This window comes from Hyla sarda, chromosome 7, assembly GCF_029499605.1.
Source record: "Hyla sarda isolate aHylSar1 chromosome 7, aHylSar1.hap1, whole genome shotgun sequence".
Taxonomy (NCBI): Eukaryota; Metazoa; Chordata; class Amphibia; order Anura; family Hylidae; genus Hyla; species Hyla sarda.
This window is the reverse complement of record NC_079195.1, coordinates 99,528,423-99,551,172: the sequence shown is the minus strand read 5'-3', so window position 1 is coordinate 99,551,172 and position 22,750 is coordinate 99,528,423. Positions and strand designations below refer to the sequence as shown.

The window sequence follows — 22,750 nt, the reverse complement described above, 5'->3', positions numbered from 1 at the left end:
TGTAACATCAAATAATGGGATATGAGTTGTATTACAGGAGTTTTACAGATAACAATTTAGACCAGGGGCAGACAATGGCTAGGACAAATGACTAGGACACTTTAGGTGCCGTCTCTGTACACTGTGCTGGGGATGCTGGAGCCCATCACTAGCCTCAGCAGTCAATGGACCAGGAATGAGAAAAAGGGTCAAGTAGTTTATATTTTTTTCATTTCTTCTTCATCTTGATAGATTCGGTGCAGTATGTGCCAAATAAGTAACTCCCTGTCCTTCGTACATTTTTGTTCTTACTGTTTTTCCTCTCCATTGTCTCACAGGTTATGCATGTGGATTTCTTATGTATCTGTGTTGTGTAGATCTGTCATATGTCACTTGTATGACTAGTATAGACTGCTATGGGCCCATACTGTACAAACATATGTGACATACAGAGGCACACAGAGACTTTATTCAGCATGACATACTACGGAGGTATTCTCTCCTCAATATCATGGGGAAATTAGATCGGATTAAATCAATGCCACCTGCCTACTGTCCAATAACCATGGTCTCAGAAAGATTAAAACCCTTGAGTATTGTTTGCTATTTATGCAGAACACTATATACTATTGTATGTATCCTTTTTAAAGTAAATCCTTTGAAGTATCACATCCAGTGTTATCTCATAGTCAATCAATGCTATTGGATTTCCAGCAGTCACTACATTCTCAGTATTTATGACCTTCAAAAGATTGTTGTGTGTAGTAGAAACATTTAACACATTGTTTATCTGTGACCCTGAACTGTACAAGGACCACCATGGGTAAGATCTATTACATTGTTTATTTCATCTCAGGTTATATTATTACCATTCTCAGCTGTGTAATTGTGTAGGGTCTTTCTATAGAGCATTTCTGATGCTCATTAATATCTATAGTCCCTGGCAAAACAAGCAGATTGTTTAGTGGTTTTCACATTGGGATAACAGAAGTAGAAATACCTAAAGGGGTACTCCAGTGGAAAACTTTTTTTTCTAATCAACTGGTGCCAGAAAGTTATACAGATTTGTAAATCTGTACAGAGGAACATCTTTTATTTTTGAATTTCTCTTCTCTCTGACCACAGTTCTCTCTGCTGACACCTCTGTCCATGTCAGGAACTGTCCGGAGCAGGAGAGGTTTGCTATGGGGATTTGCTCCTACTCTGGACAGTTCCTGACATGGACAGAGGTGTCAGCAGAGAGCACCGTGGTCAGACAGAAAATAAATTTAATAAGAAAAGAACTTCCTCTGGAGCATACAGCATCTGATCAGTACTGGGAGAATAAGATTTTTTTTATAGAAGTAATTTAAAAATCTGTTTAACTTTCTGGCCCCAGTTGATAAAAAAAAAAAATGTTTCCCATCAGAGTACCCCTTTAAAAGTGTTTTCCTGGAAAATTGATTGATGGGCTATTAATAAATGATCAGTGGGGTGCCGTGTTACTGCAGCTCAGATCCCCTTGATGTGAAGGCTTCTGGCTCTGTACATTGTGTCTATCCAGGTGCCATGGCTCACCCCAACAGCTTAATGGTGGGGCTGGTGTTGGCACCCTGCCAATCACCTATAGATGTTTTATTCTAAAGATAGACCATCATTTTTCCCAAGAAAATACCTTTAATATTTGAATACCATCGAAACCCATCCCATACATTTAGGCTTATTTCTATTTTTTTCCCCAAAAAAAGTTTTCAGTAAACTCTACAGTTTTTACACCATGCTTACTCTGCTTGTCTGCCAGCACAATCTTGTGTGCAGGCTTGGGCCAGCCTACAGGGCAAAGTGGGTCCCCTTAGCTAGAGTGAGCCCCCTCTTGTGTTCACTTCCAGTGTCTCTTTGGCTTATTGGCCTCTAAGTTCAAGAGGCAAGATGCTCAGATGTCAAATCATCTTCTTGTTGACATCTTGTGTCAGTTTAGTGGCGGGTCCATCTACTCCCTTCCTAGGCCCTCCTTTTAAATGAAGGGCCATGAAAGGGGGTAGATGAGCACTCTCCAACCAAATAAAATTCCTGACTCTCAGCATCACATTGATATCACTGGGGTCCGGTGTGGATCCAGCAGCATGTATCGCTGCCGGATCCACACCGGACCCCAGTGACATCAATGTGATGCTCAGAGTCAGGAATTTTCTTTCGTTGAAGAGTGCTCATCTACCCCATCTAACTCCAGGAGGTAGTTTACAAATTCTTCCCCCTGTATCTGGCTTCCGGATGCACTTAAAGGGGTACTCCGTTGCTCAGCGTTTGGAACAAACTGTTCATAATGCTGGAGTCGGCGCCGGGAGCTCGTGACGTCATAGTCCCGCCCCTTGTGAAATCACGTCCAGCTCCCTCAATGCAAGTCTATGGGAGGGGGCGTGACGGCCGCCACGCCCCCTCCCATAGACTTGCATTGAGGGGGCGGGGCTATGATGTCATAAGCTTCCGGCGCCGGCTCCAGCATTTGCCACAATTTGTCTCAATTGTTGAGCAGCGGAGTACCCCTTTAACCTTTTAAGGACCCATGACGTATGCGTACGTCATGAGTCCCGGTCCTGCGATATAACGCGGGGTCACACGGTCATAGTGAAGCCGGGACCCGCCTCTAATAGCGCGCGGCACTCATCGCTGTGCCGCGCGCTATTAACCCTTTAGCCGCGCGCTCAAAGCTGAGCCGCGTGGCTAAAAACGAAAGTAAAATGTGCCGGTTAGCTCAGGGAGCTGTTCGGGATTGCTGCGGTATAATCGCAGCATCCCGAACAGCTGTAGCACAGGAGGAAGGTCTCTTACCTTCTCCTGTGCTGTCCGATCGCCGAATGAATGCTTCAAGCCTGAGATCCAGGCTTGAGCATTCAATCGCCGAAAACACTGATTGATCCATTCCTATGGAGATGGATCAATCAGTGTAAAATATCAGTTAATGCAATGTTATAGCCCCCTATAGGAACTATAATATTGCATAAGAAAAGTGTAAAAAAATCATTAACCCTTTCAATTATCCCTTCCCCTAATAAAAGTTTGAATCTCCCGGCATTTCCAAAAATAAAAAAAACACAGTGTAAATAATAATAAAAATAAACATTTGTGGTATCGCCGGGTGCGGAAATGTCCGAATTATAAAAATATACCGCTTTTTAAACCGCTCGTTCAATGGCGTACACGCAGAAAAATTCCAAATTCCAAAATAGCGCATTTTGATCACTTTTTATACCACAAAAAAGTGAATAAAAAGTGATCAAAAAGTCCGATAAGAACAAAAATGGTACCTCTAAAAACTTCAGATGACGGCGCAAAAAATGAGTCCTCAAAGCGTCCTGAACACAGAAAAATAAAAAAGTTATAGGGGTCAAAAGATTACCATTTTAAACGTATACATTTTCCTGCATGTATTCATGATTTTTTTCGGAAGTAATACAAATTCAAACCTATACAAGTAGGGTATCATTTTAACCCTATGGACCTACAGAATAAAGATAAGGTATCATTTTTGACAAAAAATGTACTGCGTAAAAACAGAAGCCCCCAAAACTTACATCAATTTTGTTGCACATTGATTTTTTTCCCTGTATTACCATAGATTTTTGGGTAAAATGACTAAAGTCATTACAAAGTAGAATTAGTGATGCAAAAATTAAGCCATTATATATAAGCCCAGAAAAAGCCCGGGTCCTTAAGGGGTTAAATTACTTACTGCTGGTCTTTCCTGCCTTCCAGGCTATATAGTCTGTGTATGGAGATATAGAAGTATAGGCTCCCCTTGTTTGTTTGTGCAGTCTAGGCTCTGCCCACCAGCTATGAGAGAACTGCAAAAAACACATGCAAACCCAAAATATATCATATAAAAGTTATATAATGACCAGAAATAGTGGTGCACCTCAGGGAGACACACAGAGCAGCTTATCAGGGAAAGTCACCTGAAACGACAGGTACACTTAACTTGAAGTAAAAGTAACAATACACAAAAACTATCACCTTACTGAACTAGAGCGCCATCCGGTTCACATCTGTAACGCTATGTTAATGAGGTTTATCCTGAGCAATCATTTGAGATACCAATCCATTGGAAATCATTATGCAACCATTTCCAAGTTTCTAGATAAAGTGTAGTTACAGCATTTCCTTTATTTTTATGTATACAGTAGAGCATTTCCAGCCAATAAACTTAGAGTATAAAACAGGAAAAATAACAGTTGAAAAATAACCACGTCTGCACATATTGTATAACTTGGTATGCTATACATAAAAATCTGTATTCACTTTACTTACATGAAACATATGTTGTTTAAGGACAAGCTAGTGTTTTCTTTTTTTGGAAATAGCACGGTAGCTCAGTCTATGAATTGTTACCCTACACCATGGTACACTGAGAAATTACTCACTGTTCAGTAACAGACTATGTCATTTACAGGGTATGTAGCATGTGATACAGTAGGTGTTTCTTTACATTCCTGCTGCCTCTCCAATGAGAGGACCCTGCTCCCTTAAATATTGGCTCAGGCCCAAAATCAGCAGCTGTAGCCATACAGACCATATAAAACTATGTGATTTTAGATATCAGTAAAAACATGATACTTGTAATGGGAAGCATAGTAGTGCATCCATATATGTCCAATCATGTTTATAGGGTGCCAGCAGGTAGATATTACTCATACCAGTGACCTACTAGACTCTGAATAACTAATGATCAACATCCCAGATATGATGCAAGAGGGTAAAAATGGCCGGCCCTGCCAAAGACAAACATACTGATCCTAAATAAGGGTATTGTAAGCACCATGGCATTGCATTGATCTGAGGCTCTGAGTCAAACACAAAAGATATCTATTGTTACAGAGTCCAGTCTATACCCACAATTATTACTTATTGTCCAATGTCCAGGACGGAAATCTTCCAGAATATGTACATACATTTAGAAGTAACAGTAGAGAAATAGGAACCATCTTCAAACATCAAAATAAATATAGCATACTATACACAAAACAGTCATTACATTTTTAGCAATATTGAGTAAAAGACATAGTTGTGCTTAAAGGGGTACTCCACCCTTAGACATCTTATCCCCTATCCAAAGATGTCTGATCGCGGGGCTCCCACCCCTGGGGACCCCCGCTATATAGCATGCAGCACCCACCTGTATCTGCTTCCGGCAGCGCTGAAGGTTCTGACTCCCGACCACGGAAGATCGTGACATCACGACTCCGCCCCTGTGTGACATCACGCCCCGCCCCCTCAATGCAAGTCTATGGGAGGGGGCATGACATCCTTTGGATAGGGGATAAGATGTCTAGGGGTAGATTACCCCTTTAAGTGTTATGGTCACTAAATAAAATAATTATGTAAAAGTAAAAGAAAATAAATTAAAATGACATAAAACAGAATACTATAAAACATCTGTTAGCCAAACACGGTGTATACAATTTACAAATATCAGATCTGTTAAAAGTTGGATGCAGTGGATATGCATATGCAAAAACTAAATAATAAAACTCAAAAAGTAATGTATAGTAAGCGCTGTACCTATTTGTGGAGAATATTGACTAAAGTTAATAACTAACCTGGATAATGACTGAATAGAACGTTTCAGTAAAATGGTCAGATGCAAATAAGGAAGCAGGATTCAGGTAAATAGCTTCAGTATTACTTCCGAAGCTTTGTGGCTTTTTTGAGAGGAAAACCCCCACTTTTTGTCCACATTTGGGTGTCACTTGAAAAAGGTTTCACTTTGAAATTGTAAAAAGTGTGCCTGATGTTAACAAAAACTTTTGATATCATGTAGATAATACCATATGTATATTTGTAATATACATTAGTTAAAAAATGTGTATATTTTTGGGTGAAAAAAGAGGAGAGCAAATACAGGAAGTGTGGGCAGGACAAGCAGGACTCTGTGCAGGCTTCTGGCTTGTCAATCATTCTGCTGTGTGAGTCAGGGATGTTTCACAGAGCCCTGCTTGTCCTCAGTATACAATGCCCTGCTTGTCCTCAGTGTACAGAGCCTTGCCTGTCCTCAGTGTACAGAGCCCTGCTTGTCCTCAGTGCACAGAACCCTGATTGTCCTCACTGCACAGAGCCCTGCTTGTCCTCAGTGCACAGAGCCCTGCTTGTCCTCAGTGCACAGAGCCCTGCTTGTCCTCTGTGCACATAGCCCTGCTTTTCCTCAGTGCACAGAGCCCTGCTTGTCCTCAATGTACGGGGCCTTGCTTGTCCTCAATGTACGGGGCCTTGCTTGTCCTCAGTGCACAGATCCCTGCTTGTCCTCATTGCACAGAGCCCTGCTTGTCCTCAGTGTACAGAACCCTGCTTGTCCTCAGTGCACAGAACCCTGCTTGTCCTCACAGCACAGAGCCCTGCTTGTCCTCAGTGTACAGAACCCTGCTTGTCCTCAGTGCACAGAACCCGGATTGTCCTCACTGCACAGAGCCCTGCTTGTCCTCAGTGCACAGAGCCCTGCTTGTCCTCACTGCACAGAGCCCTGCTTGTCCTCAGTGTACAGAGCCCTGCTTGTCCTCACTGCACAGAGCCCTGTTTGTCCTCAGTGCACAGAACCCTGCTTGTCCTCACTGCACAGAGCCCTGCTTGTCCTCAGTGTACAGAGCCCCTGCTTGTCCTCGGTGTACAGAGACCTGCTTGTCCTCGGTGTACAGAGACCTGCTTGTCCTCGGTGTACAGAGACCTGCTTGTCCTCGGTGTACAGAGACCTGCTTGTCCTCGGTGTACAGAGACCTGCTTGTCCTCGGTGTACAGAGCCCTGCTTGTCCTCGGTGTACAGAGCCCTGCTTGTCCTCGGTGTACAGAGCCCTGCTTGTCCTCAGTGTACAGAGCCCTGCTTGTCCTCGGTGTACAGAGACCTGCTTGTCCTCGGTGTACAGAGCCCTGATTGTCCTCGGTGTACAGAGCCCTGCTTGTCCACGGTGTACAGAGCCCTGCTTGTCCTCGGTGTACAGAACCCTGCTTGTCCTCGGTGTACAGAACCCTGCTTGTCCTCGGTGTACAGAGCCCTGCTTGTCCTCGGTGTACAGAGCCCTGCTTGTCCTCAGTGTATAGAGCCCTGCTTGTCCTCAGTGTACAGATCCCTGTCCTCAGTGCACAGACCCCTGCATGTGCACTCACACTTCCTGTATTTAGACTCCTCACAGAGACAGACAGGAGATAGCTGTAGGGACAAACATATACACATTTTGTAACCAATGTATATTACAAATATGCATATAATGGAATTATCTACATTATATATAAAAAAAATTGTCAATGACAGGTACACTTTAATAAAATATAACAAAGATGTATTACTTTGGGCATAGAGATGCACTGGAGAAACTGAGATTATTTTCTTTTGAAATTGAATAACTTCCTGTCCATGCCCTATAAATGTCTGGATATTTATATTTCAAACTTGTTTACAATCTAAATATGTGAACTATTCACGAAGCCGGTTGTTTACTATTATATCAATGTCCTTTTTAGTTTAGGAGACACAAGTCTTATGCCGTAATCCTCAGGAGAATTCAAGAGAACAAATATAGAATGTGATTGGAATTATTCTCCCCACCACCAACTTTATTGTTGAGCTATGAAATCAAATAAAACGCTTGGCCACAATTTAGCCACTTACCCTTTTTATCGAATATGGTTTCTCATACAAGTCCCTTTCTAGCATCATTAAGTCACTTGGCAGTCAAAAAGTAAAAAGATAAATCTAGAGCAAGACCAACAGACAGCTGTCATAGTGTTACAGATAGAATGACTCACATTGCTGAACCCTTTAGTCATTGCCAGTGAAATGATCATCTCACATTTCATACCAAGGAGAAATGCAATGTGGTTAGTGTATGGGAATTTATTTTTTTAAATCATAAGGCCCAATGCTTCGCTTGCCCTCCCCTAGGTCATCTCACATGACACAAGATGTGGCTACTTAGCATGTCTGGAATGAGAGAGCACCTATCTCCGTGTCTGAGCTCGGCCCATAGATGTTGGGTCCCAGGTTGGAACATTACCTCATCCAACCTTGCCAGAGACAGGGTATATAAAGCAGGACTGCACTGAACTTGGACACGAGGGAGCTAACTTGTCTTCATTAAGGTTAACATCAGGAAAGAACATTTGAAGACTCACAGGCAAAATGTTGCTGAAAGTAGAAGAACTGGTATGTTTATTTTAATTATTATATTGTACTTTTATTATCACATAATATTAATAGAATTGAATAATAAATAAATTACCTTTGTAACCTATAACCCATATTTATGTATATGTGTATATATATATATATATATATATATATATATATATATACATATATATATATATATTAACCACCATACTTTATTATAATTGTATAACTGCATTGTTAAATTTTCTAAATAATTTATTTTTAAACACAACATATCTTTAACAATTTGATTCAAACTACGTTAAGTAAAGTATACAGTAAATGCTCAACTGTCAGTTATGGCCAAAAATGAATTGTCTTGTCGGAAAGTACCCTATCCAATGGTGTACCATCTGTCAATTTCTTTACTTTAGATCTTCTGTGGAAGTTAGTTTCACTCACTCATTTACAAACTGTATTATATTGGGGTCTTTGGCGTAATGTTTACTCAACATAAACCCCGATAAGAAGCAGGAACACTGCATATATACAATTAAATACACTGACAGATTATTTAGTAAATATGTTTTGATAAAATGAGAACAAATGGAAAAATACATTATTATTATTTATTCTGCATATTTGAACGTGTAATTGGGACATTTAAGTTGTAGCATGCTACAAGCCATGTTTAAGACATTTTATTATTTGACGTAAGAGACTTAAAAGTTTATTAATGTATTTCTCAATAACCACCAAAAAGAGACGTGAAAATATTTTGAAATGTAACCCTAAGCAATGGTGTATCACACATACATTTGCATTACTTCAGATCTTCTGTAAAATTAGTTTCACCCACTGATTTCCGAAGTGTACTAAGTTGGGGTCTTTGAGGTAATGTTTAAGAAGGAAGTAACAAAAACTACATAGATATAATGAAATATACAGACAATCAGATGAGAATTTTTGTAAATATTTTTCCATAAGATGAAAACGGATAGAAGAAACGCAAAGAATACAAAAAGAGATGTTATAGCGGACAATGTCTCAAAAAATATTTCTCCACATTTGATAGGGTCTTATCTTTATATTGACACTTGAGTTGTATAATATAATGGGAAATGTTTGAGACATCAAACAATTTGTAGTAACAAACTCAAAATTGTTAATTTTCATTTATTAATTTGTTTTTTCAATAGGTGACCGGAAAGAAAAGTGCAAACAAAGACACCGGAGACTTTGTGTCTGGAGAACATGGAGTATATGAAAGGGCTGTAACCCTAGAGAAGCAAGACGACCTAAAGACAACTTCAAGATCATTGATTGATGAAGAGGAGGAGAGACAAGCAAAACAGAAACAGCTTAAGGCAGAGGTAATCTACAAGGCAGAGGCATTCTACATGGATCACATAATCCAGTTTTGACTAAAATGTGCTTATATATACCCAAGATGTCTAGGTCTAGAGTTTGAATGGACCAAACCCGTGTTTGTGGCAGATAGCAATACAAAATATTATAGGGCATACAATTCTCTGAAAATATGCTTGCTTTTCAGGTTTTCCAAAGAGTATGTTATAGATCATAAATGTATTCTCTATTTTGTAATTAGATTCTTAAGAAGAAACTAAATGAACGCCCAAAGCTTGATAACTTGGATGATCTGCAAACTATAATAAAGCTGAGGAAACAAAAAAAAAGATGTAAAAAAGTCAAAGTGCCGGTGGTGAAGGAACCCGAACCAGAACCAGTGGTAAGTGTGTGAGCTTTGAAAGAGGAACCATGTAGAAATCCTTTTAACTTGACAATAGAGAAGTAACATTAAATGACTATTGTTTAGGTTGAACATGTGGATAAAGAGACATTCTTGAAGGCTGCTCTGGAAAACAAGATGCCTATAATCGAGAAATACTTGGCAGAAGGGGGTGATCCGAATGCCTGTGATGAGGTATTGTGCATCTTTTCTCAGTTGTTGAACTAAATACAAATTTGAAATAAAATCTGACAAGCCACAGCATCCCAATTGGCAGTAAGCGGTAATTTACATCATGCTTGACATGCCAGACATTACTCCAGCTTTATGGAAGGTGCAGTCCAGCAATAGCTGAAGCACAGATAATGGCTTGGCATTATACCATTCATGAACGCATGAACACTGATCAAACATACTTATATCGATAAGGAAATTCTGATACATACATATTAGTGTTAAATGCATATTTTACTTTAAAGAGCATTAGACAAAAAAAATGTAGCTGGGAGGGTGTAAGGGTTTCTGCCACGGGTGCTGAATTCTAGTTGGCACGCTCACAAGCCACATTACAGCCAGGGTATTAAGATAATGGGCTAGAGCTGACAGTAAAAAAATCCAGTTTGACAGATTAATGTTCTGATAGATAATCTGTTGTTTAAAGGGGTACTCCGGTGCTAAGACATCTTATCCCCTATCCAAAGGATAGGGGATAGGATGCCTGATCGCGGGGGTCCTGCCGCTGGGGACCCCCGTGATCTTGCATGCAACACCCCGTTATAATCAGTCCCCGAAGCATGTTCGCTCCGGGTCTGATTACTGGCGATCACGGGGCCAGAGCATTGTGATGTCACGGCCCTGCCCCCATGTGACGTTATGCTCCACCCCCTCAATGCAAGCTTATGGAAGTGGGCGTGACAGCTGCCACGCCCCCTCCCATAGACTTGCATTGAGGGGGCGGAGCGTGATGTCACACAGGGCGAGGCCATGATGTCACAATGCTGCGGCCCCCGTGATCGCCAGTAATCAGACCCAGAGCGAACATGCTCCGGGGACTGATTATAAAAAAGGTGCCGCGTGCAAGATCACGGGGGTCCCCAGTTGCAGGACCACCACTATCAGGCATCTTATCCCCTATGCTTTGGATAGGAGACAAGATGTCTTAGCACCAGAGTACCCCTTTAATTGTCTTTAAGAGGCGACAGTTTTCTAATCTGTACCTTTATCTATAATTCCCCAATTTCCCCAACAAAATTCCATTATTAAGTTAAAAAAGCAACTCTGTGCCATTAAGCATGAAATACTGACGCATACATTTGCTGCTTTATGGAGCTTCCATTGCACATAAATCTGAAAAATATTTTCTTTTCTATAAGACATTCTGTCTTATAGAAAAGAAAATATTTTTCAGATTTATGTTTGGGATGAGAGTTTGTATGAGACTGAAATATTAGTATGGCTCCATTGACTTCTACCCATGTTATGGGAGAGTGTATGTGACTGGAGGTTTATTATGGCCCCATGGACTTTTAAACATGCTATGGGAGAGGGTATGGGACTAGATGTTTAGTATTCCCTATAGGGTAACATGGGAGTTAGTATGAGACTTGGGGTTTCTTATGGCCCCACAGACTTCTATGGGAGATTGTATAGAGAACTTTACAGGTACCAGTGTATTCAGGCCATTCCCAAAACACTTATTAAACCTTTACACAGAAAATGGTGCTGAATTATAACTTTGCTGTACATATAGAAATGATAAATAATTAATGGATGACTAAACTCATCTCTTACAGTAAACCGGGATTAGGAAGAATGTTCACGGTCGTAACAATGTGTTTCTTATCATTTCTACAGTACAGACGCACTGCCCTGCACAGAGCATGCTCAGAAGGACACCTTTCTATTGTCGAGAAGTTAATTGAAGCTGGAGCAGATCTTGAATTCCATGACATGGTATGTGAATTTTTCCAATACACGCAATGAAAACAACTGCACAAGAGCGTCTAAAGTAATGCTGGAGAATTCACTGGAAAATTTTGCTAGATTACAAACAATGATCCTGTTGACTCAAAGTGGCTGAATTTCACAAGGCTTTAAAATCTAAAGGCAGAATAATAGATAATGGACAGTTACTTCTTTGACCTCCTGCTAGTAACACGTATTGAATGCCACTGCCCTTGCCCTACAATTATCTACAGAAAGAACTAAATTATGTCACAAAAAGATCAAACTGGAAATTTATTTAATGCATTTTCATTAGGGAAAATATAACCTAGGTGGCATTTAATTCCCTGCTATTGAAGAACAAAGGCTAATGTTTAAGTTTAGTGCTCAGATACCATAAGTCCGAACAATCCAAAAACAGCAACAGCGCCACCTAGAGATTTGTAGTTTTTAATCTACTTGCTATATGGTTCAGTCTTTGTCAAATGAACCAATGTTATCAATAGGTCGAACTAAATTGGGTGGGAAGAGTGCTCAGTAGTTGACGCTGCCAATCTTAAAGGTCTACTCCACCCCTAGACATCTTATGCCCTATCCAAAGGATAGGCAATAAGATGTCTGATCGTGGGGGTCCTGCTGCTGGGGACCCCCGCAATATAGCATTTAGCACCCACCTGTTTCTTGTCCGTAAGCGCTGGAGGGTCTGGGTCCTGTCCACGGGAACGGAAGTACGTGACGTCACGACTCCTCCCCCGTGTGACGTCACGCCCCGTCCCCTAAATGCATTGAGGGGACGGGGTGTGACGTCACACGGGGGCGGAGTCCTGACGTCACGGACTTCAGTTCCCGTGGTTGGGACCCAGACCCTCCAGCGCTTCCAGACAAGAAACAGGTGGGTGCCACATGCTATATTGCGGGGGTCCCCAGCAGCGGGACCCCCACGATCAGACATCTTATCCCCTATCCTTTGGATAGGGGATAAAATGTCTAGGGGTGGAGTACCCCTTTAAGGATAGATTCAACCAGGGTAAAAGCAGTCTATATCTTTAAAAAAGTGGGGGTAACAGGTGCCTTTTAAATCTCATTAATAAAAGTCAACCAGAATGAGAATATATCACTTTCATTTTTACCCTGCCTGTCACTTTTTAGAAAGTATGATATAAACATGTGACTTACGTCTTGCTTTCTAAATGTAACATGTAGAGACAGGAAGTTTTCAGGGAAATGCACAGGGGATTTTATAACCTAGGGTAAACAGTCATATATTTCTCATAGAAGAAACATTATTTACGCATATAGAAACTAGGGTAAAATCATTATGTCATAACCAAGCAAAGATAAAAAGAGACCAGCAACTCACCGAACTCACGTCGTCCGACTTCTTTATTGCATGTAATACTCACAGAAAATCATAGGGAGGGGACATACACAGGGGGGATACCAACAGACAACAAGCTCCGTTTCGTACCGATCAGTGCTTCATCCGGCCATGGCCATTGCAGTATATATCCACCCCCACTCTCCATCTCCTTCTTACCGCGTAGTGCCGGTCTACCTTGTATATAACTAAAATCATTATGTACTAAACCCATTATTCTTTAAGATTTTCGATGTCTCATAAATAATATTATTTAAATGGGCACTATCAGATACAAAAATATGACATGTTTTACATCTTGGGAAAACATTAATCTTTCTAATATGCTTCATAAGTAAATAAGGGTGGGCTAGCACCGCACATCGGAATACTATCAGACAGGAGAGAGCACAGAGGAGTATCCTGAGCATATTTGATTAGCAGGATTTGAAGCGGCAGATTTTATGCTGCAGATTTCAATGTAAACTAAATGACCGAACTCAGCATCAAATCTGCAACTTCAAATCCTGCACATCAAATATGCACAAGATACTGTACTGTATGTGAATAGACCCTAAAAAGCATGTCTGAGGACATTATTTTTTTTCTATATTGCTGGGATTGTTGTACAAAGAAAAAAAGGTCATACTTCCCTTCCCCGGCAGCTCCTGTTCTGATATCAGCGGGTCCCCTGTCACAGCTTCTTCCTACTTCCAGGACGAGTCATCTCAGCAGGACCTGCCTGCTTAGCCAATTACTGGCCGCAGTGGTGTCCCACCTCAATAAGTGATTGGCTTAGAAAACTTATCTCAGAAGTAGGTGGCAAACAGGGGACCAGATCATGTCAGACCAGGGGTTGCGGGAATCAGGGGAGATGAGTATGACCTTTTTTTTTTACTTAAAAGTTTAATGTCCCCAGACAACCCCTTTAATATGCAAGTATGACATTGGGAGAAACAAAGGGTGTGAAGCGGGTTGCTGTACCTTTGCATGTATTAAAGGGAATGCATTGCTTGCATAAAGTCCACAAGTCCAAATCATTGCACATCCACCAACCCAACATTTATAAACTACCCTAATGATAGACCATCAATGTTAAAGTCTCTGAGGACTTTTTATAACAATGCATGTACAATATATAGAGAAACCCCAGCTCTTTTGACTTGATTTTTAAATCCATGCATAAATTTAAGCTTATATTCACATCATTTAATCCGATTTCTTAACAGCTTGAATCCACAGCAATCCACTGGACCTGTCGTGGTGGAAGTGTTGACGTTTTAAAACTACTGCTTAACAAAGGAGCGAAAATTAATGCAAAAGATAAGGTATGTGGTCATAGACCGGTGCATTGCCGTGGAATGAGATTTGCCATAGAATGAGATGGTCCGCCTCCATCCTATTGGCTCTCTCTTGTCACGTGACATATTTAAACGTCACGCATCGATGCGCACAGCAGTGTCAATTTGGCTATCACAGGGAGAGGATCTCCTCACCCTGTGATAGCTGAAGCTGTACGGAGCTCTCATGGCCTCTGTGGCCCGACAGAAGTTCACACATGTACGCAGATCATACGGCTGCCTCATATACATTTACTGTTGATCCACAGCGCTATCGGGATCCCGATGCCCGATGGCGCTGTCATCAGTGTGCGTCCCCGCGAGCGCCCCATGCCCGCAGCTCTACTCCCCGTCCCTCCGTAGCTCTACTCCCCGTCCCGTTAACGCTCAGGGAGCGGGGAACAGAAAGTAGAGCATCGGGCGCAGGTTAAGTTATTCGCGTAGTGCTGCGCATGCGCAGTACTACTTTACCTGCGCCCAATGCTCTACTTTCTGTTCCCCGCTCCCTGAGCGTTAACGGGACGGGGAGTAGAGCTGCGGGGGGCGGAGGACGGGGAGTAGAGCTGCGGGCATGGGGCGCTCGCGGGGACGCACACTGATGACAGCGCCATCGGGCATAGGGATCCCCATAGCGCTGTGGGTCGCTCACTGAGCGTTCACAGGGGACGGGGAGTACAGCTGCGTGGGACGGGGAGTACAGCTGCGTGGGACAGGGAGTAGAGCTGCGGGGGACGGGGAGTAGAGCTGCGGGGGACGGGGAGTAGAGATGCGGGGGACGGGGAGTACAGCTGCGGGCGTGGGGATCCTGATGACAGCGCCATCGGGCATAGGGATCCCGATAGCGCTGTGGATCAACAGTAAATGTATATGAGGCAGCCGTATGAGCTGCGTACATGTGTGAACTTCTGTCAGGCCACAGAGGCCATGAGAGCTCCGTGCAGCTTCAGCTATCACAGGGAGAGGAGACCCTCTCCCTGTGATAGCCAAACTGACACTGCTGTGCGCATCGATGCGTGACGTTTAAATATGTCACGTGACAAGAGAGAGCCAATAGGATGTGATGGAGGCGGACCATCTCATTCTATGGCAAATCTCATTCCACGGCAATGCACCGGCATGCAAACCCATCTGCACCATGTGTATTATTATTCTAACACTGCACACTTAGTCCGTGATTTTATATGTCCAATTTTCCCACAGAACATTCTTTTATTTCTAACTAATATATAGAATCCAAAATGTGGAGCCCAAAGGTTCTCAATGATGTTTTAAAGTTATATAAAGACGTATATATCTGCTGAAAATGTAATGCATGGAAACCAGGAATACTCTCTTTCATATTAGTGTCTGGACGATTCTATATTAAAGATGACCAAGTGGTCAACTGCATGGCCCCTTGTAGACTCAACAAGGAAGACAGAAGTGGGCCCCATGCACAATCTTAGTAAAAACAGAAACTGCTTTTCCTAAGAGTTTGGTCATGGGCCTCTTTTCTTCTGATCCCCTGGTTGGGTCTCAGAGATAAGGGTTGTATGTGGAAAAATATTTTTTAGGCTCATGTTCACAGGTTTGGGAGGTTATTAAGTGGACACAGTATTGAATTCTACACCAGTCATTGGTAAGGCCCTAAAGGTGAATGTATACCTTAGACTAAAGTCGACTGCACCCACCAATTTTTGGTGATGGTGGAAAGAAGGGTGAGACATTTTGTATTCTTTCTGCCCCACCGTATTGTTCTGGGAGAGATAAGCCAGTGCCAGAGCTGTCTGGCTGTGGCTTACCCTTTCCTCCCCATAGAGGAAACAAACGTTCAGCGCTTCGGGATAGATAACTGTGAACAGTTATAAAAAGTATTATATGGCCAGCTTCAGGCTTCTGTCTTAGTGAGGGAATGGTTTCATGTTTCCACTCCAGAATGATGGTAGCAATCATTTCAAAAATTGGGGCAATGGCTCTTATAAGTGGCACATTTCATTTTTTTTTTCTCCCAACACTAACTTTTGACTTTGATACTACAAAGAATTTCTAACATTTATTAGTAAACTAGCTGAGTACCCGGCGTTGCCCGGTTTTTCCTTCCTAATCCTTGTTGGGAAGGAAAATAAACAAAGGAGGAAGTTTTTGACTTCATATCCCGTTCTCATTTATTGTTGTCATATCCCAACCCCCTATCCCGTCCTCCTATCCTGACCTCCTATCCCGTCCTCCTATCTCGACCTCCTATCCCGTCCTCCTATCCTGACCTCCTTTGCCGTCCTCCTATTTTGACCTTCTATCTCGACCTCCTATCTTGACCTCCTATCCCGTCCTCCTATCTCGACCTCCTATCCCGTCCCACTATCTCGACCTCCTACTCGACCTCCTATCCCAACCTCCTATCCAGACCTCTTCTCCCGACCTCCAATCCCTACCTCCTATCCATTCCATCTATCCCAACCTCCTATCACGACCTCCTATCCCATCCTCATTTCCCCTGCTCCTATCTCGACCTCCTATCCTGACCTCCTATCCCAATCTCCTATCCCGTCCTCCTATCCCGACCTCCTATCTCGACCCGTAATATGTGTACCAGGTATTGAAATATCTCCAGCTGTACGGAAGTTATGTGGGAACATTTCCCATTGATTTGCATGGGACTTTAAACAAAAACCCCGACCCTCACAAATGGGGGTAGTTAAGGGTTAAATCAACTATCCTATATTTTAAGTGGACATATAAGTAACATGTGACCAAGTATTATGGAAATATCTCTAGCTGTTTGGAAGTTATGCAGTTACATATTACATATATAAGTTACATATATTTCCCATTGACTTGTATGGGACTTTAAACATAAACCCCTCCCCTGGCAAATCGGGGTGGGTAAGGGTTAAATCACCTATCCTATGTTTGTTGTTGACATATAAGTAACATGTGTGCCAAGTTTCATGTTAATATCTTTAGCCGTTTGGAAGTGATGCTGGAACATACACACATACACACACATTCATACATACACACATACATACATACATACATACACACACACACACATACACACACACACACACATACAAACACATACATACATACATACATAGACACATACATTCATACATACACACATACATACATACATACACACACACACACACACACACACATACACACACGTTGAGTTTTATATACATAGATTCCAGTTGTAAGAGTGAAAATTGGTTGTATGGTAAATGCTAAGTGTTTTTTTTCCCACTTGCAGAACAACTAGGTCCAAAGGGGTTCAGGTGCTATCCAAATGCCATGGCCCCAGATTTGGTAATGCTGGTGATCCAAGTTCACAGAACGGCTATGAATATATTTTCTGATATCTGTTTTTCACAGAAATTGCAATTAGGAATATCATATTGTCCACATGTTCTCATAACATGATCTGTGAACATACCCTTATAAATCTAAAATAATTTCCCCTACTCAGCCAAAAGGTGATACAGCTGGAAACATAGAAGTGTCAAAACGAATGCTCATTGCTTTCCATACTTAGTTATTTATATTTTTGCAAACTCATGTGCTATGGATATCCCACAGTATCTATTTTTTACCTAACTCTACAATGTGTTTACATCGATCTATGCTTTATCCCCCCCTGCAGTTGTTAAGTACTCCCCTACACGTTGCAGTAAGAACAGGACAGTATGACTGCGCAGAACATCTCATTGCATGTGAAGCAGACATAAATGCCAAAGATCGGGTAAGAAGTCTAATTTTCTCATTTCATGACTGTAAACATTGAGCTTATTTACTGAGAACATCCCTGCGGAGACTCAAAGCTAACACTGTAAAAGTATTATAGACAATGAGAACAATTTTCTACCTCTATTATTATGCATCTTCATATGTTTAGCTTATGTTTCCCTATCTCTCTGATATATCTCTATACCAGTGGTCTTCAACCTGCGGACCTCCAGATGTTGCAAAACTACAACTTCCAGCATGCCCGGACAGCCAACGGCTGTCCGGGCATGCTGGGAGTTGTAGTTTTGCAACTTCTGGAGGTCCGCACGATGAAGACCACTGCTCTATACCATATAAAAGTTGATAATTTTATTAATGGGGTAAATAGACTGCCTTTGGTCTCATGATTGCTTGATTTCGATAAAAGACATCTTTTGCCCCAAAATAGCACCACTCTTGATCATAGGTTGGGTCTGGTATTGCAGCTGTCTATTCACTTCAGTGGGCTGTAATACTAGACATAAACCATAGACAATGTGCTTTTGTTATATCTGATCTCAGAAATCCCCTGGGATTTGGATATAGTAACCTGCGAAGATGGCTCCAGTTATGCACTGAACAATTGATTAGTCTAAATATCCTGAAACTGGAGAATCCCTTATTTTTGTTACAAGTTACTATCTTTTTACTATAATCTGCTTATGGCAAGCGCAATTCTGATACCCCAAGCAAATGTATATGTGGCGAAGGTATGAGCTCTTTCTGTCTCTGTGAGAAATCTCAAATGACCACTAGATTTTATAGTGGGATCAAGTTCGTTCATTGTCTCGCATCCCCCTTATTGTACCTTAATAAATAAATAAATATATATATATATATATATGTATATATACCGTATATACTCGAGTATAAGCCGAGGCCCCTAATTTCACCCCAAAAACCCAGGAAAAGATATTGGAAATACATCATCCCCCCGTCATCATCCAGACCCCCGTCATTAACACCCCGCTTCATCATCTCCCCCCTTCATCATCACCGCCTGTCATCATCCCACACCCCCCCCCACCATCATCACCGCCTGTCATCATCCCCCCCTTCATCATCACCGCCTGTCATCATCCCACACCCCCCCCCTACCATCATCACCGCCTGCCAATCCGGTGGTCTTCAACCTGCGGACCTCCAGATGTTGCAAAACTACAACTCCCAGCATGCCCTCCCCACCGGACGGTCCCTGCAGCATAGATGGCCTGGACCAGCTCACCCTTCCTTCCCACCGAGGGGAGGCGAGTTGAAAACTAATGGGGGGGGGGGGGGGGGGGGAGGGGGTCTGGATGATGATGAAGGCAGCAGTGGTCTTCAACCTGCGGACCTCCAGATGTTTCAAAACTACAACTCCCGGCATGCTGGGATTTGTAGTTTTGCAACATCTGGAGGTCCGCAGGTTGAAGACCACTGAGAAGGGATTGACAGGCGGAGAGTTCACTCGAGTATAAGCCAAGGGGGGTGTTTTCAGCACGAAAAATCGTGCTGAAAAACTCGGCTTATACTCGAGTATATACGGTAATGATATTTTTAGACTCTGTATCTAAATGTTGCGCCAGGCAGAAGTTGTCCACTGGGGGGCAGTATATGATAGAGATTCTCCCTTGGGCAGTCTGAATCTATGTGTCAGGAACCACCTCTTGGGCCTTGCACTAGACATCAGTACATTTATTTTGGCTGAAGGTACTCTATAAACATACTTTGCTGACGCTGTTATTATGGACTCTGCAGGAAGGAGACACACCAATGCATGATGGCGTGAGACTAAATCGCTACAAAATGATGAGGCTCTTGATCCTGTATGGCGCCAATTTGACTGTTAAAAATTGTGTAAGTTCTTAAAAAAATTTTTTTTTCACTTTCGTATTCTTTACATATTGTATGTAACAGCATTTTTGGATGAAATTAAATATTTAGTTTGACCCCTTAACACCTAAAAGACTGTGACAATTTTCATTTGTTCCTTCATAAGAACTATGGGGAAGATTTATCACAACCTGTGTAGAGGTAGAGTGGCGCAGTTGCCCATAGCAACCAATTAGATTGCTTCTTTCATTTAAAAAAAAAAGCTCTAATTTATTACATTTTTTTTTTACACTTTTGAAAGTCCCCATAAGGGAAGCAATCATTAGATTTCTTAAACTGATCCCCGTTAGAAAGCAATCATTAGATTGCTTATACTGCATAGCACTGATTATTTTTTAAGCAGGTCAAAATGACCCTGTGAGCCAATGATTGAGCATTTGTTTGTTTATCCTCTGATCCTAGGCCCTATTACACAGGGCGATGTTAGCCTGTCCTGCCAATAATCTCCCTGTGTAACAGGGCCCTTTGACTAGACAAACAATGAACAAGACGATCCTTGTTGATCTCCCCCATTGTCTATCAGTTATATAACAATGCCTCTATAAGAACAGAACTGAGCCCGTTTAATATACAGTATAAGCCAAAGTAGATGTGAACATATCATCATGCATACCACTTACTTGCTTTTAGGGTAGGGTCACACATAATGGATCCACAGCATATTTTACACTGCGTATCTGCCGGTGATCCAACCCTATAGTGTGCCTCCAGCTGTTCTCAACCCACGTGTGCTGCTTGTAGCGGCAATCTGCCTCTAAGAGCAGCTACACCGGGACCTGCGAGTAGCCGTGTGCACTTGCAGTGTACTCACAGACATCTCAGAGCGACGACTCACTCGTCCCTGTGTGGATGACCGTAGGGGCAGATTGCCGCTGAAAGCAGCACACAAGAGTTAGGAACAGCTGGAGGCACAATAAAGGGTCAGGTCAACAGCATATCCGCAATGTAAAATATGCTGCAGATCAGTTACGTGTGACCCTACCCTTTAAAAACACTTCAATGATTTTTATATTTCATGTCTAACTGAACTGCTTTTATATTGTGCTGACAGGCGGGGAAGACACCAATGGAGCTCGCCCTCCAGTGGCAGAATGGAGTAAAAGAGATATTCAGTGGCCTTCAGGACAAGTCATACAAGGGCTCTGACATGCAGAAATTCTGACAGAGTTGCCAAACCACATCAATCTGAGATGGCATTCGCCAGGCACTTTTTTAACTTTTTTTTGCTACATGCTTTGAGATAGGACTATTCCATATTATTTATTTGAAACTTCTTGCACTTTTCAATGTTTTATTATATTTATGTACTTTTTTTTTTTTAAATTACTTTTGTGCTTTATACTAATTCCATGAAGGCAAAAAATTTTGTGTCTGAGATAACAAAAAAAAAAAAAGACACCTTTGTTGCCTGACTGATACAGTTCTACTGACATATGCAGATATGTTATGTGTATGAGTAAATGCTCCACACTATGGGATTTAACCAATGTGTTGGACTATAAAGACATGACTAACAGCGGGTAAAGCCAGGATGTATTCCTGGCCGTATGTTTAGAAATGTAACGCTTCTGCAAGGGGTCAGGCCCAATTTATTTGTGGCTTCCTACCCGGCGAAGTTACTTAACCTATAACAGAGACAAACAATGTTGATAAGCAGAGGGGTGCTATCCACTGAGCCAGTGATTCTACGTCATGGAGAACATCTTAACGCAGCTTCGGTCTTACTCATGAAATATACTTTAGAGTTTGAATAGAAGCACCAGATGTGTCCAGGAGAACACCAAGGTGGACTAAGACAGAGACAAGATAATATATTTTCTTGTCTTATTAACCCCTATATGTAGCTTGCGAGGAAGGCAATTGTGTCACAAGCACCATTCTTGGGGACAGTGTAGTAAAAGGATACATTTCTCCAGTTTCCAAGAATAAAATTTGGTAGACCCTACCAGTGTAGCCTTAAGAAATCAAGTATGCAGTCTAAAAGAAACACTTTGGGCAATGCCATGTCTTAGGTCTATTCAGAGCTCAAGTCCTGCAGGAACGCATGGGAATAGAGTTCCTGCACTTTTTCACAGAAGAAACACTGTTCCCATTAGCTGGAGTCCTGCAGGACCAGCCCTTGAATGGAAATCTTGGGTGAGTTCCCACACTTTTTTTTTTCCACAGGACTTGATCCCTGTGTCTAGTAGGTGCAAAAAGAAATCCCTTTTGGGTTTCTTTGAATCACTGTATCATGCACCTCCCCACGAAGCCCTGCATCTTGCATAAGACATTGTATGCGCTTTGCCTTAAAGGGTCACTCTCATTAAAACTAATTTTAGCTATTGCACTCCTTATGGTAAATGAAAAATATTTCTAATATACTTTGTTTAATTTTTTTTTTAGTTTTCTATGTTTTATTTGTGCTTAAAAAAGCTCAAGAGCACATTTTCCCCCAACTAATACACAGACTGGAACAAAGTCCGAACACAGGAAGTGCCGCCTGGAGTGCGCATGGGGGGGGGGGGGGGGGGGGAGTCCAGCCTCATCTAATCATAGCTCCTCTCACACATAACTGCCATATGCTGTTGGCTGGTTCCCCGCCCCCCCTCCCTCAGGACTCCAGGCGGCACTTCCTGTGTTCGGACTTTGGTCCAAAGTCTGTGTAT

The 22,750-nt window shown here is 42.0% G+C and overlaps 1 protein-coding gene across 1 annotated transcript; it reads left to right on the top strand.

Annotated features, from left to right (window-relative positions):
- The first annotated feature begins 6,925 nt into the window (after positions 1-6,925).
- ANKRD1 (ankyrin repeat domain 1) lies at positions 6,926-22,445 on the top strand. Its single transcript, XM_056530203.1, has 9 exons — positions 6,926-8,143; positions 9,289-9,462; positions 9,699-9,839; positions 9,927-10,034; positions 11,694-11,792; positions 14,370-14,468; positions 18,109-18,207; positions 19,968-20,066; positions 21,154-22,445. Exons 1-9 carry the CDS (start codon positions 8,120-8,122, stop codon positions 21,262-21,264), a joined length of 954 nt encoding a protein of 317 aa, XP_056386178.1. The 5' UTR covers positions 6,926-8,119; the 3' UTR covers positions 21,265-22,445.
- The last annotated feature ends 305 nt before the right edge of the window (positions 22,446-22,750 follow it).

Bases quoted from the DNA above. Each gene is read 5' to 3' on its own strand.
- ANKRD1 (XM_056530203.1), top strand. From the start codon at position 8,120: ATGTTGCTGAAAGTAGAAGAACTG. The intron at 10,035-11,693 runs GTATTGTGCATC...TCATTTCTACAG, and splicing joins ATCCGAATGCCTGTGATGAG to TACAGACGCACTGCCCTGCA. The intron at 11,793-14,369 runs GTATGTGAATTT...ATTTCTTAACAG, and splicing joins ATCTTGAATTCCATGACATG to CTTGAATCCACAGCAATCCA.